This window comes from Colias eurytheme, chromosome 3 (genome assembly GCF_061535395.1).
Source record: "Colias eurytheme isolate Ceu_HAF_F1 chromosome 3, ilColEury1 Martin Lab GWU primary, whole genome shotgun sequence".
NCBI lineage: Eukaryota > Metazoa > Arthropoda > Insecta > Lepidoptera > Pieridae > Colias > Colias eurytheme.
Window position 1 is genome coordinate 3,036,449 of NC_142982.1, and position 18,005 is coordinate 3,054,453.

Sequence of the window (18,005 nt, forward strand, 5' to 3'; positions counted from 1 at the left end):
TGAAATCGGTTCAGTAGTATTTGCGTGAAAGAGTAACAAACACACACACACATCCTCACAAACTTTCGCATTTATAATATTAGTAGGATATAATATTAATTACCTCTGATGGATGTTGTGTGAAGTCAATTTTGGAGATCTCAGCATCAGTCGAGTCTTCATCATGAGGGTCTGAAGACACGCTGATCCGGACCCCACTCGAACTGTACGAGAATTGGCCTGCAAAATATTATATTTTAATATATTTGTAGTATGATAGATGGAGTTAGTGGTAATCTAATTTCTAATGCGGTGGAGACTTACTAAGGCCATTCTCCCATTACGATACGCACAGGAGATTCAAGTATCCTGCAAGTCTCGGAGACTAGTCGCCGCGTAGTATCTCACATACATTAATAGTATGTAGGCTCGCACACTACGCTACCGGTGATACTTGCAGGATACTTGAATCGCCTGTGCGTACCGCAATGGGAGAATGGCCTAAAATTTCTTGATAGACTTCAAATGTTATGAAATGTTACAAGAAATGGAAATTCGAGCTTTAAGGTAAATTCGTACTTATTATTGCACGCCTCATAAGCGAAGCGTTGAGGTGGGTACTACTGTCACTTCGCGCAAAACATCTGATTTTCCAAACTTAAAATGTCTTTATGTATCATACATTGCACTTGTAAGATAATACATACACACACATATTAAGAAAAAAAACTATTTTTAGCGTTCATGATATTTTTGATGTCATTTTTAGGGTTCCGTAGCCAAAATGGCAAAAACGGAACCCTTATAGTTTCGTCATGTCCGTCTGTCCGTCTGTCCGTCTGTCCGTCTGTCACAGCCGATTTACTCGGAAACTATAAGTACTACAGTGATGAAATTTGATGGGAATATGTGTTGTATGAACCGCTACAAAAATATGACACTAAATAGTAAAAAAAAGAATTGGGGGTGGGGCCCCCCATACATGTAACTGAGGGATGAAATTTTTTTTTTCGATGTACATACCCGTGTGGGGTATCAATGGAAAGGTCTTTTAAAATGATATAAAGTTTTCTAAAAAACATTTTTCTTAAAGTGAACGGTTTTTGAGATATCAGCTCTCAAAGTCGTAAAAAGTATGTCCCCCCCCCTCTATTTTTATAACTACGGGGTATAAAATTCTAAAAAAAATAGAGGTGATGCATGCTAATTAACTCTTTCAACGATTTTTGGTTTGATCAAAGTATCTCTTATAGTTTTTGAGATAGGTTGATTTAACTGTAATTTATTATATTTGCTGCTACGGAACCCTTTGTGCGCGAGCCCGACTCGCACTTGGCCGGTTTTATTGTTATTTAAACTAGTTAAAAAACAGTTTAAAAAAGTTCTGTCTTGGACGTCCGTGTGTCTGTATGTGCGGATCCTTTTTCTTGTTAACACGATAGCGACCGAAATACTTTACTAATAGAGTCTTTTTTTTCTCTTACGCTTGAGTATGCTCAGGAATAGAACCCTTTCATTTTTCAGAGTCTGATTCGATGTGGTTTAATTGTTATTAAATAAACAAAAATAATAATTAATAAATATTTATTAAAAAAAAATTATGAGGCGTGCACTTTTGGATTTTCCAAATTATTTACACTTATTCCTGTAAAAGTTTATAACACTTCTAACAGTGGGATGAGCTCAAGAATCAACCCCCTAAAAATACGCAAAATACTTAAATATCTTTTTAGTAATCGTTAAAAGTTTATTAAACTTCACGGTACTAAAAATATAACAAGTTCACAGTTATGTAAGTTCAGGGGTCAAGGCGTAGTATGACGTGCTGTTTCCATTGAATTTAAGTTATATATTTTGGGCTATGCCATAAATAGAACTATAAAGTGTATCATTTTATATGACGTAAAAGTGTAGGAAGAAATGCAATAACTTTACCTATACATACTCAGTATTATTTGAATTTTCGGTCAAAATACCTAATGATAAGAACTTGATAGGAAATGCTTATTTATGAGCGTTGTTTTTTTTACAACAGGCTTTATTAATTGTATAGCCTGTACTGAGGTAATATACCTACTCTCACTTAAAATCCCAACAAAGTCGGTTTAGACGTTTCGAAGAATTCGAAGATTGATTAGAGCCTCTGCTCTAGCGAGACAGACTGATTAAAATTGTAATGTCCTTTGAATTATGTTAACCCATTGAGCTCTGAACGGCCCGATCGGTCCTAACTCCTACGACACAATAGATTTTCTATTGTGTCTGTGATTCCGGGGCCTGAGTTAGACGCTGTTATTCTGTACTTCCAAACAAACACCAAAACCGATCACAACATACGATAAGGAAATATCTTTGTAAAATAATACATATCAAAATATTTATATCGAAGGCAGTTCTAATCTGAATGACCTTGACCATAACCATAAAAATAAATAATAATTTATACAATAATCTCGTTAAATTTCTAATTTTGTTTTTAATTCGTGCATTTTTAATTTTTAATTTTTAATCCCTAAGGAAAGTGACAAAGAAGCCATTTAATCTAGGTATACCAATTACTCTAGGATCCATCCATTATTCTTTGAAAGATAAAAAAGGATGCTTACCACTACTCGTATTTGGTCCAGGCATGCTGATAGTTGTCACGGAAATGCGACCTCCTTCCACCTTCACCGCCTCACCCTCGCTGTTCATTGCGTTCATCGTACAACAACTAACATCACCCACTTATCGATAGTTCACTGCACTACACTAGCACCGTACTACGTGATAAAATAACATCCAAAAATATCGATATATCTCCCAAAATGTCGCTACAAAAATATTGGTACGATCATCTTGCGTCTCTTGTCGATAAGGCATCCGAGTGAATCAGTCTTTTTGTAGCCCAGTGGAACACGGTGTATTCACATGTTCTCAAACCCGCCGCGGTTCCAAGGTGCCTTGCTATGTTACCTGACACACGCGGGAAACTCGAAATCATCTTGTTTATCTGGAACAAAAGAAAAAAATATGTTATTGTTGTATTCTTTCGCAAGTATATCGTAAATTCCTACTATTCTTTTTAATTGTATTTGTATGCATTAAAAAACTTGTTGATCACCTTCAAAATTTAAATTCCATTCTTTCTTATTAAACGAATTTAAAAACAAAGCGCGTTTTAAATTAGAAAACCGCGTGGAAAAGTTAACGCGCCTGTTTTCAAAATTGGAATAAAGCTGTCGTTCAGAAACGGTGTTTGTGTACACACGACGACACGCGTAGGGCCGTCGCGGCGCGGCCTTGCCGGCGTACCCAGTGTTGTGCGATAGCGCTGCGCATTATCGATACCGCGACGCCGCGCGCCGCGACCTCCATGTCATTGGCATTATGTTTATAATGCACGGGCGACGTACTGACGCGATAATGTGAATGAGTCGCATTCATTGTAATTTAAATAACGTTAATTGCGTCTTGAAATAACCGTATAACGTTGAATTACAATTTAAAATAAATTGATATTGCACGCCTCATAAGCGAAGCGTTGAGGTGGGTACTACTGTCACTTCGCGCAAAACATCTGATTTTTCAAACTTAAAATGTCTTTATGTATCATACATTGCACTTGTAAGATAATACATACACACACATATTAAGAAAAAACACTATTTTTAACGTTCATGATATTTTTGATGTCATTTTTGTTATTTAAACTAGTTAAAAAACAGTTTAAAAAAGTTCTGTCTTGGACGTCAGTGTGTCTGTATGTGCGGATCCTTTTTCTTGTTAAGAGCCCATTATACTGAAAGTTTAGGCATTTTAGGCACTGCGAGACGGCTCGCGCCCGCGTTGCGCAGGAGCCGGCGCGGCATGAACTCCGGTGACCTATGAAGGCGGGCGAATACGCCACAGTATAAATAAATCAGTAGTTCGATTTTATTTGCTATCGTAGGAATGTATTTGATAAATAAATTTACTACTTATCCTATACCATTAAACGAGCAATATTTGCATTTTTATATATTTGTTTGTATATATACAGTGTGGAAGTTTTCGATGTGCCCTGAATGGAAAGTACTTGAAATACAGGGATAGCAAATTTTTCTGAAAGGTAACATTCCTTTTTCAAATTTTACTTTATTATTCAAATCGATAGAAACAATATAAAAGATAATTTATTGTTAATTTCTCGTAAAAATATTTGCTCTTAGAAATAAAAATATCATGGAATCTAACATTTTTATTGTAGAATCAACATCATCTCAACATAAAGAACGCTTCTGGTTTATTGGTCTATTTTATACATACATTTAAAGTTTAAAATTAAACTCTCGTTCTGGATACATTAATTTATTTTCTTCTGAAAATATTGGTAATAATAATTAAAAGTAAAACAAATAAAAAAGGCTCGCGCCCGAAAATAATATGTAATTGAATATAAGTATGTAATAAGTATGTTAGTGTATTCAACCAACTTAAAAAAGTGTGACTATTTTACAACAAGGTAATTTTTAAAACATTTTACAAGGTAATTTTTTTAAATCACTACATAGTATAAAACAAAGTCGGTTTCACTGTCCCTATGTCTCTATGTCCCTTTGTACGCTTAAATCTTTGAAACTACGCAACGGATTTTATAGTTCTTTCGATTCCCGGTCGAAGAAAATGAATTTTTGAAAATCTTTGAATGCAGTTCTATTTCTTTTTAAAAATAAAGGAAATTTGCTATCTCCAGTATTTCTAGTACTTTCACCCAGGGCCCATCGAAAATTTCCACACTGTATTTACAAACAAATATATTAATATGCAAATATTGCTCGTTTAATAGAATAAGAAGTTAATTTATATTTACAACAATAATCCTAGGATAACAAACAAAATCAAACTACTGATTTATTTATACCGTGACGTGCTCGCCGTTTTACTCGCCGCTCGGTTCTAATACGCGAGCGGCGACTACAACGTGGTCGGGAGCAAAACTAGCACAGGTCCTCCTTCGATGACGTCCGGCTGGACTCTGGCGGCACTGACGTGGTGCGCGCGAGTCGCATTTTACGTATTATATTTTATATAGAAAAAAATAAGGGCTAAATTATAAATCTATCCAAAAATTTCCCTGTAAAACCTGATTAGTAAATGAAATGTAAAATTTTCATAAACATAGCGTTCCCCTAATTCTCATAAAACTGATTATGCTTTCAAAATCGATGTTACTTCTGATTTTTTTTTGATCGAGTTAAATGTTTAATATTGTGTTTTTATCCAAAAAAGTCACTAGATCAAACGTTTATCTGTGCTATATATTTTTTTAGGATTTTAAATATGATGATTTATATCCAAAAACCATGATTTAGAAACATACATTTTGAACAAGGGCCCCTTAACACGATAGCGACCGAAATACTTTACTAATCGAGTCTTTTTTTTTCTCTTACGCTTGAGTATGCTCAGGAATAGAACCCTTTCATTTTTCAGGGTCTGATTCGATGTGGTTTAATTGTTATTAAATAAACAAAAATAATAATTAATAAATATTTATTAAAAAAAATTATGAGGCGTGCACTTTTGGATTTTCCAAATTATTTTCATTGCTTTTACTTACTGTAATAAATGTTCAGCAACGTATTATTTTTGAAGAAAGCGAATACCTCAAGCACTTGGAATTTACATTTGATAAGATAATGTTAACTTATCGACAGCAAAACAATCACTAGCTGTACAAAATGTAGGAGTGGGGGGAGTAAAGCGGCCTTCACAGAGCCGGTTGTAGCGGCCGGTCGGTCGCGATCATTTCGCCTTTCGCGTAGACTGGTCCGCCGCTCCCAATATACCATTCGCTTATTTTATATTAGCTATTGAGTTTACATTTTAGTATCGAAACAAATCTAACAGTTTTAAAAAGCATGATGAGAACGACAGTTAATTATAGAGATATATGAAAAAGCTGAGACCGTCTGGCAAACCAATTAATGTTCAATGGTCTTTTGCTCCCCAGACATTTCTTGGCTATCGCTATCAGACTGCCGTTGCCTTGGCAACTCCGGTAATTGCCAATTACACAATGCATCGCTTACATTACACGTTGCAGGAGCTTGCTATTAGGAAATCTTGGCAGTGTTTGTACTCGTAAAATCGCAATGTAACAAAACAATATTGTTAAATAAACATTTTGGAACATTTTGTGAATTACAAATTGCATTCAAAGAATGCAAGATCAAACGCTATTGTTTTCCTTGTTTTATTCGTTGCCGGTTGTCGTATGTATATTGTATATTATGAGAATATGTATATTATGAGAATCGAAAAGCCGGAGTCTTGATAAAAGGAGCAAAACTACACGCAAGATGGCGTCATCGTGGCCTAGACAAGGCCGAGCGGTCATTTGTACGATACGTCAGACTAGCGCCTTTGTCTGCAAATTGTTGATAAACAGTTTTAAAACCCTCTTTCACACATATTATACCAATAAAACATGTTGAATTTTAAAACATTATTCAATACAGTTTATTGTATGCAAATAATATTTTTTTGATTAATGATCCGAGGTCAATAAATGAATTGTGCCACATCAAATACATAATAAATGATATGTAAAATAATTTGCTTATAGTGATGCAATATGTTTAAATTGTTATCAGGTATAAAGTACAAACGTAGGAATTGTATTTGTTGTTATATTTTGTTTAAAACCTTCATATGTTTCACTTTCACCCATAAGTATATAATATACCTATTTCAATTTCAGGGAATTGAAAGTAAATGCGCAATCATAGGTTGTAAAGTATTATCACGTATTTAATGTGTACTTAAATCTTGTGTGTGCTCAACTTAGTACTGTCCATTTATCGTTGATTCATTGATCGAGACGAGGCGACGACCGATTATTATCTTAAGGTCGCAGTACTATCTACGTGACGTAAGCATCATACCATGTACTGTGATAATGAATTCGTTACGGCAGGTGCTCTGCAAAAATACATTAATAAAAACGAGTAATTAAATTATATCTTTAATACTTTGCAATAAATTGCAATCCTCGATTGCACCATTCATTAATTCACCAATCTTGCAATAATTTTCCAGATTACTACAAGTCAATAAACTTCGATAACTATTGTATATAAAATAAAAATAGTCGGACACTGTGAAAACAATCAATCATTAGTTACAATTTATGTCGCAATTACGATCATTGACTTCTGTACGTCACGACCAGTGCTTTCGGTAATTGGCGTTGTTGACGTATCTAACACTTAAAATTTCCCATGTCCTTGACCCTGATGATTAGAGGCCGTTCAAGAGTACAACGCACCCTATCACCCACGCACTAACTAAAATAGATGAGGTGAACACTCTAGCCATTTCACTCCTGTAATTTACGGGACAAAGAACTTCATTCCATTCAACTCTTATCAACGTATTGCACTATATTACCTACGCGATAAAAGTCACGGCTCACGGTATAATAGCTCATCATCGAGAGTTAAAATACTCACAGCATTAGAACCACGAGGTTTAAAAGAACCAAGAGGTGAACGACATTTCTAATGAAAGTATTGCTAACTCTGTAACTCATATCTCATAGGTGCATCCACGGTCATGCACCTCTCATAAATTACTGGATATAGCATCGGGATTAGCTTTCCGATGTAACAGTTATTTGTAATTCCAATTCAATATAATCCAATGTCCATTACTTTCATAAAAAATAACACAATGTTATATGGTTTTATTTTTGCTGTTCAACATTGTGCGATTTTTAATACGATTAACTAAACTAAGAAGCCTTTGAATCAAAAACTACATAATGTAATATAATAACTATTAATTTTATTTTTTAATTAAACACCCAGACGACAGCTGTCCAAATGTTCCGAGCAAATAAAGTGAAACTGAAACGCTAAATGTAATGTTGAACATTTACTTTAAGCTGGCATTTATTTGTTTAAATGTCGCATGAGGACTAAGGTCGTAAGTAACTGTCTTGTGTCGACAAGGTTTTACGATAAAATCTACGATTCGATTATCGATGTTGTAAATTGTAATTAACCTCGTCACCGCACTAGTTACACCTAGAGCGGTAATTTTGATTTGCAGTGCGTTTTTTGTGAATTTTAGCTGAGATATAGAATGGTGAATAGCGTAGCCAAGGTTGATAAAGTTTGGATTTTCCACGAGTAGCGAATGTGTGCCTTTCCATATGTATTTAATTTATTACAAAATATAACTAATTTTATTTCTTTTCAGCGAACATTTTGAAGGACTTTAAAAAGTTTGCGTAAGCGTCGAGACATTCATTAATTTTGTAATAGAAATAATATTCGAGACAAAGAGGAGCTTACTTGAAAAATCTTACGATTTTGATGATAAAGAATTGACATTTTGATAAGAATAATCAAATCGTTCAGCAAAATTATAAACAGTACTAAAAGTAAAAAGTAAAAACAAACAATTTTTGATAACCCTAGTACAATTTATTTTCCGTTCATGTTTTTTGTCTGTATATACAGTACAATATAATCGTGATTTATTCAAATTATTTTAAAACATTCACAAAAGCTCCAGGTTTCAACACACATTTAGTTTTAGTTTTTGGTTACTAATTTTCTACGCACAACTTTATAAGACATACTTCTAGTCCTATCTTATTCCCAAACATCCTTACCCCAGTTAAACATAACCCATAAATCAAGCGCATATAGCCTATAATTGAATAGCTAATACGTATATAATGTCCCCAAGTAAATGTTGAACACCTTGATCACAGTAACTGCAACGGAACGGTTGCCCAACGCTGACCCGTTGGAACTCATCGTATTTCGCATTAATTACACCGAGCGAATGGATATTGTAATTTTCCTTGAACGTGTCTATTATAATTTATAGAAATGTGTCGAAATTTTAAGAGCATTTTGTTCGCTTGGTTCGAACATTTTCGGGGTAGATAGAGCGTCTGCTGAAAAAGCTCGCGAGGTATAAAGAGTTAATACAAATCATGGTATTGGTATGTAACATATTGAAAGTTTAATCCAAAACAAAACAATCCGCAAAAAAACTTGTAAACTGAAAGACCTATATTTAACTACAGAAATGACCTTCGATCAATGAAAATATAAGAATTTAATTGAAACATCGAAGGAAGAATCATAACACCCATAATTCAATATTGGTATGCAGGTTTGTCCAATAAGAGAGAGGTATTAGGTTTTTCAAGGGTGTTGTAGTGTGGTTACTGGTTATACTAAAGTAGATTTTACAGTTATTTCCTAATGCTGTTAAAAAAATTACAGACGTAAAAAATATAAGGTAGTAAAATAAAGCTCCAATTCACTGCTCGAAACACGGAACACCATTAAAATTATTGCTATTTGGCCTCGATGCTGTCACGCAAAAATTGTACAATATTCTACTATTATTTTAAAACCTCTTACTTTTCTACTCACTCACAATCAGTTCCTATATCCGTAGGCTAATTAAAGCTGTAAAAAAATAATTTCTTCACATCCTATTATTCATGAAAACAATGGTATATTTTACTTGTTGTATCTATCCTTACTAACGTTTGTTTGTAATCGATAGAGTGGTGCCAAAACTCTTTCGCCAACAGAAAACAACTCGACCAATGTATTGACCCTACTACATACCTACATACTATCCATCTATGCATATATACATACTAGCTGCTCCGCGCGGTTTCACCCCCGTGGCTCCACTCCTGTTGGTCGTAGCGTGATGATACATAGCCTATAACCTTCCTCGATAAATGAGCTATCTAACAGCGAAAAAATTTTTCAAATCGGACCAGTAGTTCCCGAGATTAGCGCGTTCAAACAAACAAACAAACTCTTCAGCTTTATAATATTAGTATAGATTTTTGCGTACAAACTATGCAAAATCCTGCCAACCTAATCTGCTACAAAACAGCATCTGTATCATACATGATACATCACTACAACTAAATTCTGCCAACTGTAACATGATATGACGACCTCGACATTCTGTAACGTGATCCCAATATTGCTCTGTCATTTGGCAAAATGTTTTGATTAGATCGTGATCGTTACAGGTGTACAACGCCTTGAGGTTTGTTACGAGTTAGTACTCTCTGTTACTATATGTATAGTGTATACAATTTTTTCGATAGATAATACGTTATGTTCTTTTTTACCATAAAATAATACGTTTTTGTTCTAATAAATGATATACTATTATAAAGGCGAAAGTTTGTAAGTATGGATGTATGGATGTATGGATGTTTGTTACTCTTTCACGTAAAAACTACTGAACCGATTACAATGAAATTTAGCACACATATAGAGGGTAACTTGGATTAACACATAGGATAGGTTTTATCCCAGAAATCCCACGGGATCGGGAACTATGCGGGTTTTCCTTTAAAAACGCGGGCGAAGCCGCGGGCGGAAATCTAGTAAATAATAAGTGTATGGTTAGTGGTGGTTTTGTGTTCGTCACACTCATTTAAAATAGGAAATTGCGTTGGAAAAGAATCAGTCAAGTGAGAATGGCAAAGAAAATTGAGTTTTTGTGCCTGAATTAAAAGTTTATGGTTATTAAAATTTAAAATATAAGTATTGAACGTTGAAAGATGTTTAATTTTGTATTACAAAATAAAAACAATAAAAACCAAATTACCAGCGCATAAAAAGTAAAACAAACATTATATAATTAAGAACCACTTAGCTGTGACATTTCAACATATTATATACGAATATTTTTTTCCTCAATTCCAATGATATTGAAATAATATAATTAAAGACAAGTGGAATGTGGTTTCGGTTATATCCGTTTGATTGCATCACGACATGTTTAATTAAATGCAATATGCATTTATCTCTGTCAATGATTCACGTCTAGCCGCTTTGTACCTACAAAAACTGGGGAAAGGAAATTCCTCAGCATCTATGAGTTTATTGTAGCTTTTTTAAGCTATGTATCTTTATCTAACACTAGATGTGCCCCACGGTTCTACCCGCAAAGCTAATTGGTTGTTATTAATAATGCTAATGTACGTAACATTAGCATGTTTTTTATATTGGGTATAGTGTATTCACAAAAATATTTTATTGATAATAAAGAAATTATTTTCGTAAGTTAATAAGATCTTATTTGTCAGGTACAATCCATACTAATATTATAAATGCGAAAGTAAATCTGTCTGTCTGTCTGTTACTCAATCACGCCTTAACTACTGAACCAATTTGCATGAAATTTGGTATAGAGATATTTTGTTACCCGAGAAAGGACATAGGATAGGTTTTATCCCGGAAATCCTACGGGAACGGGTTTTTCTTTGAAAACGCGGGCGAAGCCGCGGGCGGAAAGCTAGTTCTTTATAATTGTGTAGTTTTAAGTTCTCTTTTCAATCCCATCATTGTCTTGGGTCAAGACACAGTTCCAAATTGGAAAGTAAATATTTCTCAGAATTAAAGTAATATAAACAGGATTCTAACTGATGCGATCTCAATCCGAGCTTAACACGTTCGCGGACAGTACTGGTTTACAGCTTGCAGCTACTGAGACACTACTTTTTTTCATACATTGCCCAGGGGCGTAGTGTTACAACACTGCACATGGTTAAAAAACCATATGATATGACAGAACGGATATAGGCGTAAACGTCGTAAGTACTCAGCGTCAGATTCATAGTCACCATCATCAGCAAATGGGTATGGACTCGATTCAGGGGTAGACGCTGCATCAAACAGGTCTTGAAGACGTTTTTGTTCTTTTTCGAACGAGTCTCGAGACGCCATTTGCAAAAATATTCGTTACAAATTTAGTTCTTCAAAATCGTGTTCACAACAAACAATAGCAACATAAATATGTTGTTTACATAAGCAACTAGACTTGAATTAGTACATCCAGTATGAGTAAAACAATTAAATTACGTTGGAAACAAAATACTCACTTTCTAAACAACAATTCATACGCGGCATGCGGGATCACCGCAGCGGCGCAGTACTCGACTAACCGTATGCAAACATGACGCCCACGGGCGTAGTGTGCGCGGGGAGAGGGGTAAAAAAATATGAATGTATGCGTGGAAGTACCTTCCTTTGACGAATTTTTGTAAATAATGCAGTGACAGTACAAAAGTCGTAATTATACCTGTGATGACAGTACAACATGCCGTTCTTTATGATAGTATGAAAAATCGCTCGTCGTTTGGCGTACTGATTTTATGCAAGTAAAAACTGATACGTCGACAGACGTACTGTCGTATCACTTTTAGCTGTCTAGACGCCGATGGTCGTTACTGTCCGCGAACGTGTTAACTAATTAATCAAACAAAATCAAAGACCAAAAATTCCTTTTTTTCCTACCACAAAACAAAATCATCAAGGAATACATTTATTTTTATCACAAACCTACTGTACTTTCTCCTTACATCGTAATTAGTCAAAACATTTAGCAACACGGAAACACAGCAGGCCCGGGCGCACTAAGCGCGAGGGGGGAGGGGGGAGCAGAAAAGTGGGGGGGACGGTAAATGGGTCGAAACAACCGCATTCCGCGGAGCCGACACTTCAAGGTATGCAACTTAGCTGAGCTTGATATAAAAACATTACTAAGTTATGAAAATACCAGAGGCGAACAAAAAATGTGTGTAGATCCTTGTTTATTAAGCTTTTTAGGTACTGATGAACGGAATGCACCTTTGCAACTGGTTTGTATCACAGATAAATTCAAAAAAGTTACCAAAAACCCAATATAAATGAATTACTAATAGCGCTTTATTTAGACCAAATTTAGACCAATGCAATGGAAACAATATTAAAGGTACAACAACAAAAAACTTCGATCACCATATAAAGATCAAAATTCATCATAAAATATTTAACAGAACTTTAGTGCAAGCTGTATTATAGTCCATTGAATAAACAGTTCTAGAGTGCGTGAGTTAGTAACGTAAGATGTTTCTTCGGAAACATGTCAAGAGTCCCTAGGTAATAAACATACTAAAACCCCGGGCCACTAGGAGGAGCCCCGGAGTGGGGGGAGGGGGGAAATGGGTCCATTTTTTCATTTTTCGCTGAAATCTCAAAAACGGTACATGTTAGAGAAAAACTTTCAAGGAAAAGTTGAAAGGCCATAAAATTATCTACAAGTTTTACCTGAATCATTTTTTCCTATATCCTACCGTTTCTAAGTTATACGCAGTAAAACATGATTTCGGCTCAAACAATTTCCACATCAATCGATCAAAAAATATTTCTTTCTTCCAAAAAACTAAAATGTGCAACTTGTGACCGGTACTGATAGATTGCTCTTAATTAGGTCTATAATTGGTAAAATAAACACATTCCTCCATGGAAGCCTTTAGGAGGAATCGATTGTCAAAATATTATATTATGGTAGTTTGAGTTACTGAACTTGATCTTTTTATTTTTTTCTTCCAATAAACTCAAAAGTGCAACTTGTGACCGGTACAGATAGATTGCTCATAATTGGGTCTATCATTGATAAAAATACCAGATTCCACCATGGAGGCGTTTACGGGGAATTGAATTTTATTAGGGTAGTTACGATACTTGAACTTTTTATTTTTTTTCTCCAAAACAACTCAAAAGTGCAACTTGTGACCGATACTGATAGATTGCTCTTAATTAGGTCTATAATTGGTAAAATAAACACATTCCTCTATGGAAGCCTTTAGGAGGAATCGATTGTCAAAATACTATATTAGGGTAGTTTGAGTTACTGAACTATATCTTTTTATTTTTTTCTTCCAAAAAACTCAAAAGTGCAACTTGTGACTGGTACTGACAGATTGCTCTTAATTAGGTCTATAATTGGTAAAATAAACACATTCCTCCATGGAAGCCTTTAGGAGGAATCGATTGTCAAAATATTATATTAGGGTAGTTTGAGTTACTGAACTTGATCTTTTTATTTTTTTCTTCCATAAAACTCAAAAGTGCAACTTGTGACCGGTACAGATAGATTGCACATAATAAGGTCTATCATTGATAAAAATACTAGATTCCACCACGGAGGCGTTTACGGGGAATTGAATTTTATTAGGGTAGATACGATACTTGAACTTTTTATTTTTTTTCTTCCAAAAAAACTCAAAAGTGCAACTTGTGACCGGTACCGATAGATTGCTCATAATTAGCTCTATCATTGATAAAAAAACCAGATTCCACCATGGAGGCGTTTAGGAGGTATTGAATTTTATTATGGTAGTTACGATACATGAACTTTTTAACTAACTACCCTAATAAAATTCAATTCCCCGTAAACGCCTCCATGGTGGAATCTGGTATTTTTATCAATGATAGACCTAATTATGAGCAATCTATTTCTACCGGTCACAAGTTGCACTTTTGAGTTTTTTTGGAAGAAAAAAAATAAAAAGTTCAAGTATCGTATCTACCCTAATAAAATTCAATTCCCCGTAAACGCCTCCGTGGTGGAATCTAGTATTTTTATCAATGATAGACCTAATTATGAGCAATCTATCTGTACCGGTTACAAGTTGCACTTTTGAGTTTTTTGGAAGAAAAAAATAAAAAGATCAAGTTCAGTAACTCAAACTGCCCTAATATAATATTTTGACAATCGATTCCTCCTAAAGGCTTCCATGGAGGAATGTGTTTATTTTACCAATTATAGAACTAATTAAGAGCAATCTATCAGTACTAGTCACAAGTTGCACATTTTAGTTTTTTGGAAGAAATAAATATTTTTTGATCGATTGATGTGGAAATTGTTTGAGCCGAAATCATGTTTTACTGCGTATAACTTAGAAACGGTAGGATATAGGAAAAAATGATTCAAGTAAAACTTGTAGATAATTTTATGGCCTTTCAACTTTTCCTTGAAAGTTTTTCTCTAACATGTACCGTTTTTGAGATTTAAGCGAAAAATGAAAAAATGGACCCATTTCCCCCCTCCCACCACTCCGGGGCTCCTCCTAGTGGCCCGGGGTTTTAGTATGTTTATTACCTAGGGACTCTTGACATGTTTCCGAAGAAACATCTTACGTTACTAACTCACGCACTCTAGACCCCCCTTGGAGGTACTCATTCAATGGACTATTAGGCGAATCGAAAGTCCCAATACTATATACTCAGGTATTGAGTAAATTACCATTTATTTCTTACACAATGCTTAACATCATCAATTGCAATTTGCAGCTATATGACTAATAGCAATCATCATCTCAGTTGCATAACACTCACTATCATCCTTCAAAATAACATATGCAATATATGCCAGTATAATATATTCGTTGTAAGAGAAAGGTCGTGCAAGCGTGACACAATTCAAAGGCCAAATTTAAAGTTTAAACCAGAATCAGAAAGCTAAATAGTAAATACAATCCAATTGGAGTTTGCTTCTGTCCTGAAAACAACTTTAAGTGAAAACAAAACTAAACTAGCCAAAACGAAGGTACCTACAGCTACGTATTAAATAATCCAGACGATAATCAACTAAAATACATACTATGAAGACTCTTAGGATGCTATCTCTTGATAAAAACATGGGAGCAGAAATTGGAAAAGCGTCATGGACACTTACAATATTAGCTACCTACTTCAATACCCTTCCAATATTAAAATATATGTTCCCTTCACTGTTCATAAAATATAATAGTTATTCACAGACTAAAAATAGGCGCAGACCTAGCCTTGTTAACATTCCTCAATGAGTCAGTGGAAAGAATGTCAATCTTTGCAAATTTGATCCGCTCTCCAGACCCTCTCAATTAAAGCTGTTGATCCCGTGTATCTTCAGTTAATATGAAATTGTATTAAATATACCAACCATCTACTGATAGTAATTTTCTAAAGTACTTGAACTAAATGTTTCGGTTTCTAAACCCATATTTATAAAAACCTTGATTACCTCGATAGGTATATAATTTTTGTTTCCCTTTCCTTATTTTCTCAAATACTTCAAAAAGGAATTGGACAATGTTGCCATACAGTCTACAAATTAAACTGTATAGAAAATCATTGGAGGAAACACGAGGTCGCAAAAATAAAACATCCAAGAACATTATAATCAAAATTATTTTGAGGTTAACTCAGTTCTAACGAAAGAACGAGCCGAAACCCCTCCAATAATCTTCTTATTAATATTATTATACACATATATTATAACGAATAAAACTTTTTGATTTAATTCCAATTATAGGACAGTAAAAAATTATCACGTTAATGTCCATCTGTGGTCCCGCCCATCTTGCTTTATAATTATAATTTGTATGATGACGAATCGGAAATTCTTATCCAGTTAATCACGATACTACGAAATTGTATGTTTAATTTGTATGAAATTTATTTACAGTACAGACGAAGACCAAAATTGCAAGAAATACAGACGAAGCTAAATTTGCATGAAATACCTACTCTATGAAATAAATAATGATCAAGTGAATGTGCCTACATCTCGAAAGCTTTTAGGATCCTACACGAGGTATAACATTATAGAAGATTTTAAAATTTCATAGGTATAAAAAAATAATTGGCGCCTGATGAAGGCTCTACCAGTACCCTATAAATGAATGTATCCATAATTCAGCCGAGATTTAATCAAATAAAAAAGAAATACAAACCTAACTCACAAACGAAACATGGTACGCTCGCTCCCCTTTTGTGATTTGTCAATAATTTTATTGTGCTTTTACTACTACTATTGATCGACTTCTATAAAACACGCAGTTTCAAAAGCTTCACAGTGAGTAACAAATAAAATCCGAATTCGGTGACTCAAAACGAGTACCTAATACCTATTATAAAGGTCTCCTCATAACGGACAACTACCGGGTATTAATTTCATGTATCTAATAAACCTGTCAACGGGCCTGTCATGTCAATCTCGTTCAGTTAATTAATATAACCAACAAGTGTATAAAAAGTTGTAATGAATTATTAACATTTGTATAGGGGCTTTCTTTGTTGTTATTTTTTCGCTACCGATATATGTACTTACAAAGCTTTACTAGCTGTACTGACACGCATCTAAACATATGTGTACTGAAAAAGCCTATACTATATATTTTTTCAAACCATTATCCTACATATAGATGTGTTAAATTCTTGTGTAGCCTTATTATATTCTTCATAGCAGAATTCTTTAAGTATAGTCACATTCATTTTAAAATAGGTATAGACGTAGTTCTTGAGATTAGCGCGTTCAAACTTTTCAGCTTTATATTACAGTAAAAGCTCCTTATTCGCGCTACCTTCATTTATGGTTTCTCTATTCGCGTACGAAACCCGTGGATAAAGAGCATTTACTGTACTAGTACACATCTTCTGTGTTATGTTACCCGGGTGTTACCCGGTCAATCCGGATACCATTAGGGACGGGCCCTTACCGGCGCCACTGTCAAGACCAGTTTCCGACTGACTCACTGAATGTTTTCGCGGAATTACGCTCCGACACCGTTGTAAAACCTTCGGAGACTGTCTTGCCCAATTCCCAGCCTCCCGATACAATTATTGTGTTAAATATAGCTTGTATTGGTTAATAATGTGAGAAATAACGTTTTTAAATTTTAATGCAAGAAGAACCTGTCTGTGTGGAAGCTTTATAGACATAATTTGGTCTGGATTTTTTTATATACAGATACACTTTCAGTGAACGTGGATTTAATATAGTACATTAGAACTGTATAATAATAAATTATATTTAGCGACATTTGAATATGATTAAAAAGCATGTCGCAAAAATACTTTTTCCCACGATATAAACAAAAAACGTAAAAAAGCTCCATCAAATGTCGTCTTCAATAAATCCAGAAAAGAGAATATATTACTATGTGATAATTGAAACAGGTTTAAGTACATTAATTATTCATTTATCAGCTATAAATAAAATATATACTGTAATGATTTAAAATTATGTCTTCCTCTTGAGTTTTCAAAGCGGATCTGAAATTTGTTATAGATGCTTTAAATATATTAATTTAGCCGCGACGATAAACTGAATATTCACCAATAAAATGCAGTTTGCATTTTAATATTTATGTGTGAATATTGGCCTAAAAACACTAAAAGCTGCATAAAAAT

At 34.4% G+C, this 18,005-nt stretch overlaps 1 protein-coding gene across 1 annotated transcript in view; it reads right to left on the reverse strand.

Annotated features, from left to right (window-relative positions):
• Positions 1-18,005, reverse strand: part of Hr39 (Nuclear hormone receptor FTZ-F1 beta) — a 39,832-nt gene that overhangs the window by 11,949 nt on the left and 9,878 nt on the right. The window contains exons 2-3 of the mRNA XM_090119397.1: positions 2,586-2,971; positions 104-219 (exon numbers count right to left, since the gene is read on the reverse strand). Coding sequence (XP_089975523.1) covers positions 104-219; positions 2,586-2,682 — 213 coding nt within the window. The 5' untranslated portion in view covers positions 2,683-2,971. The remainder of the gene's footprint in view (positions 1-103; positions 220-2,585; positions 2,972-18,005) is intronic.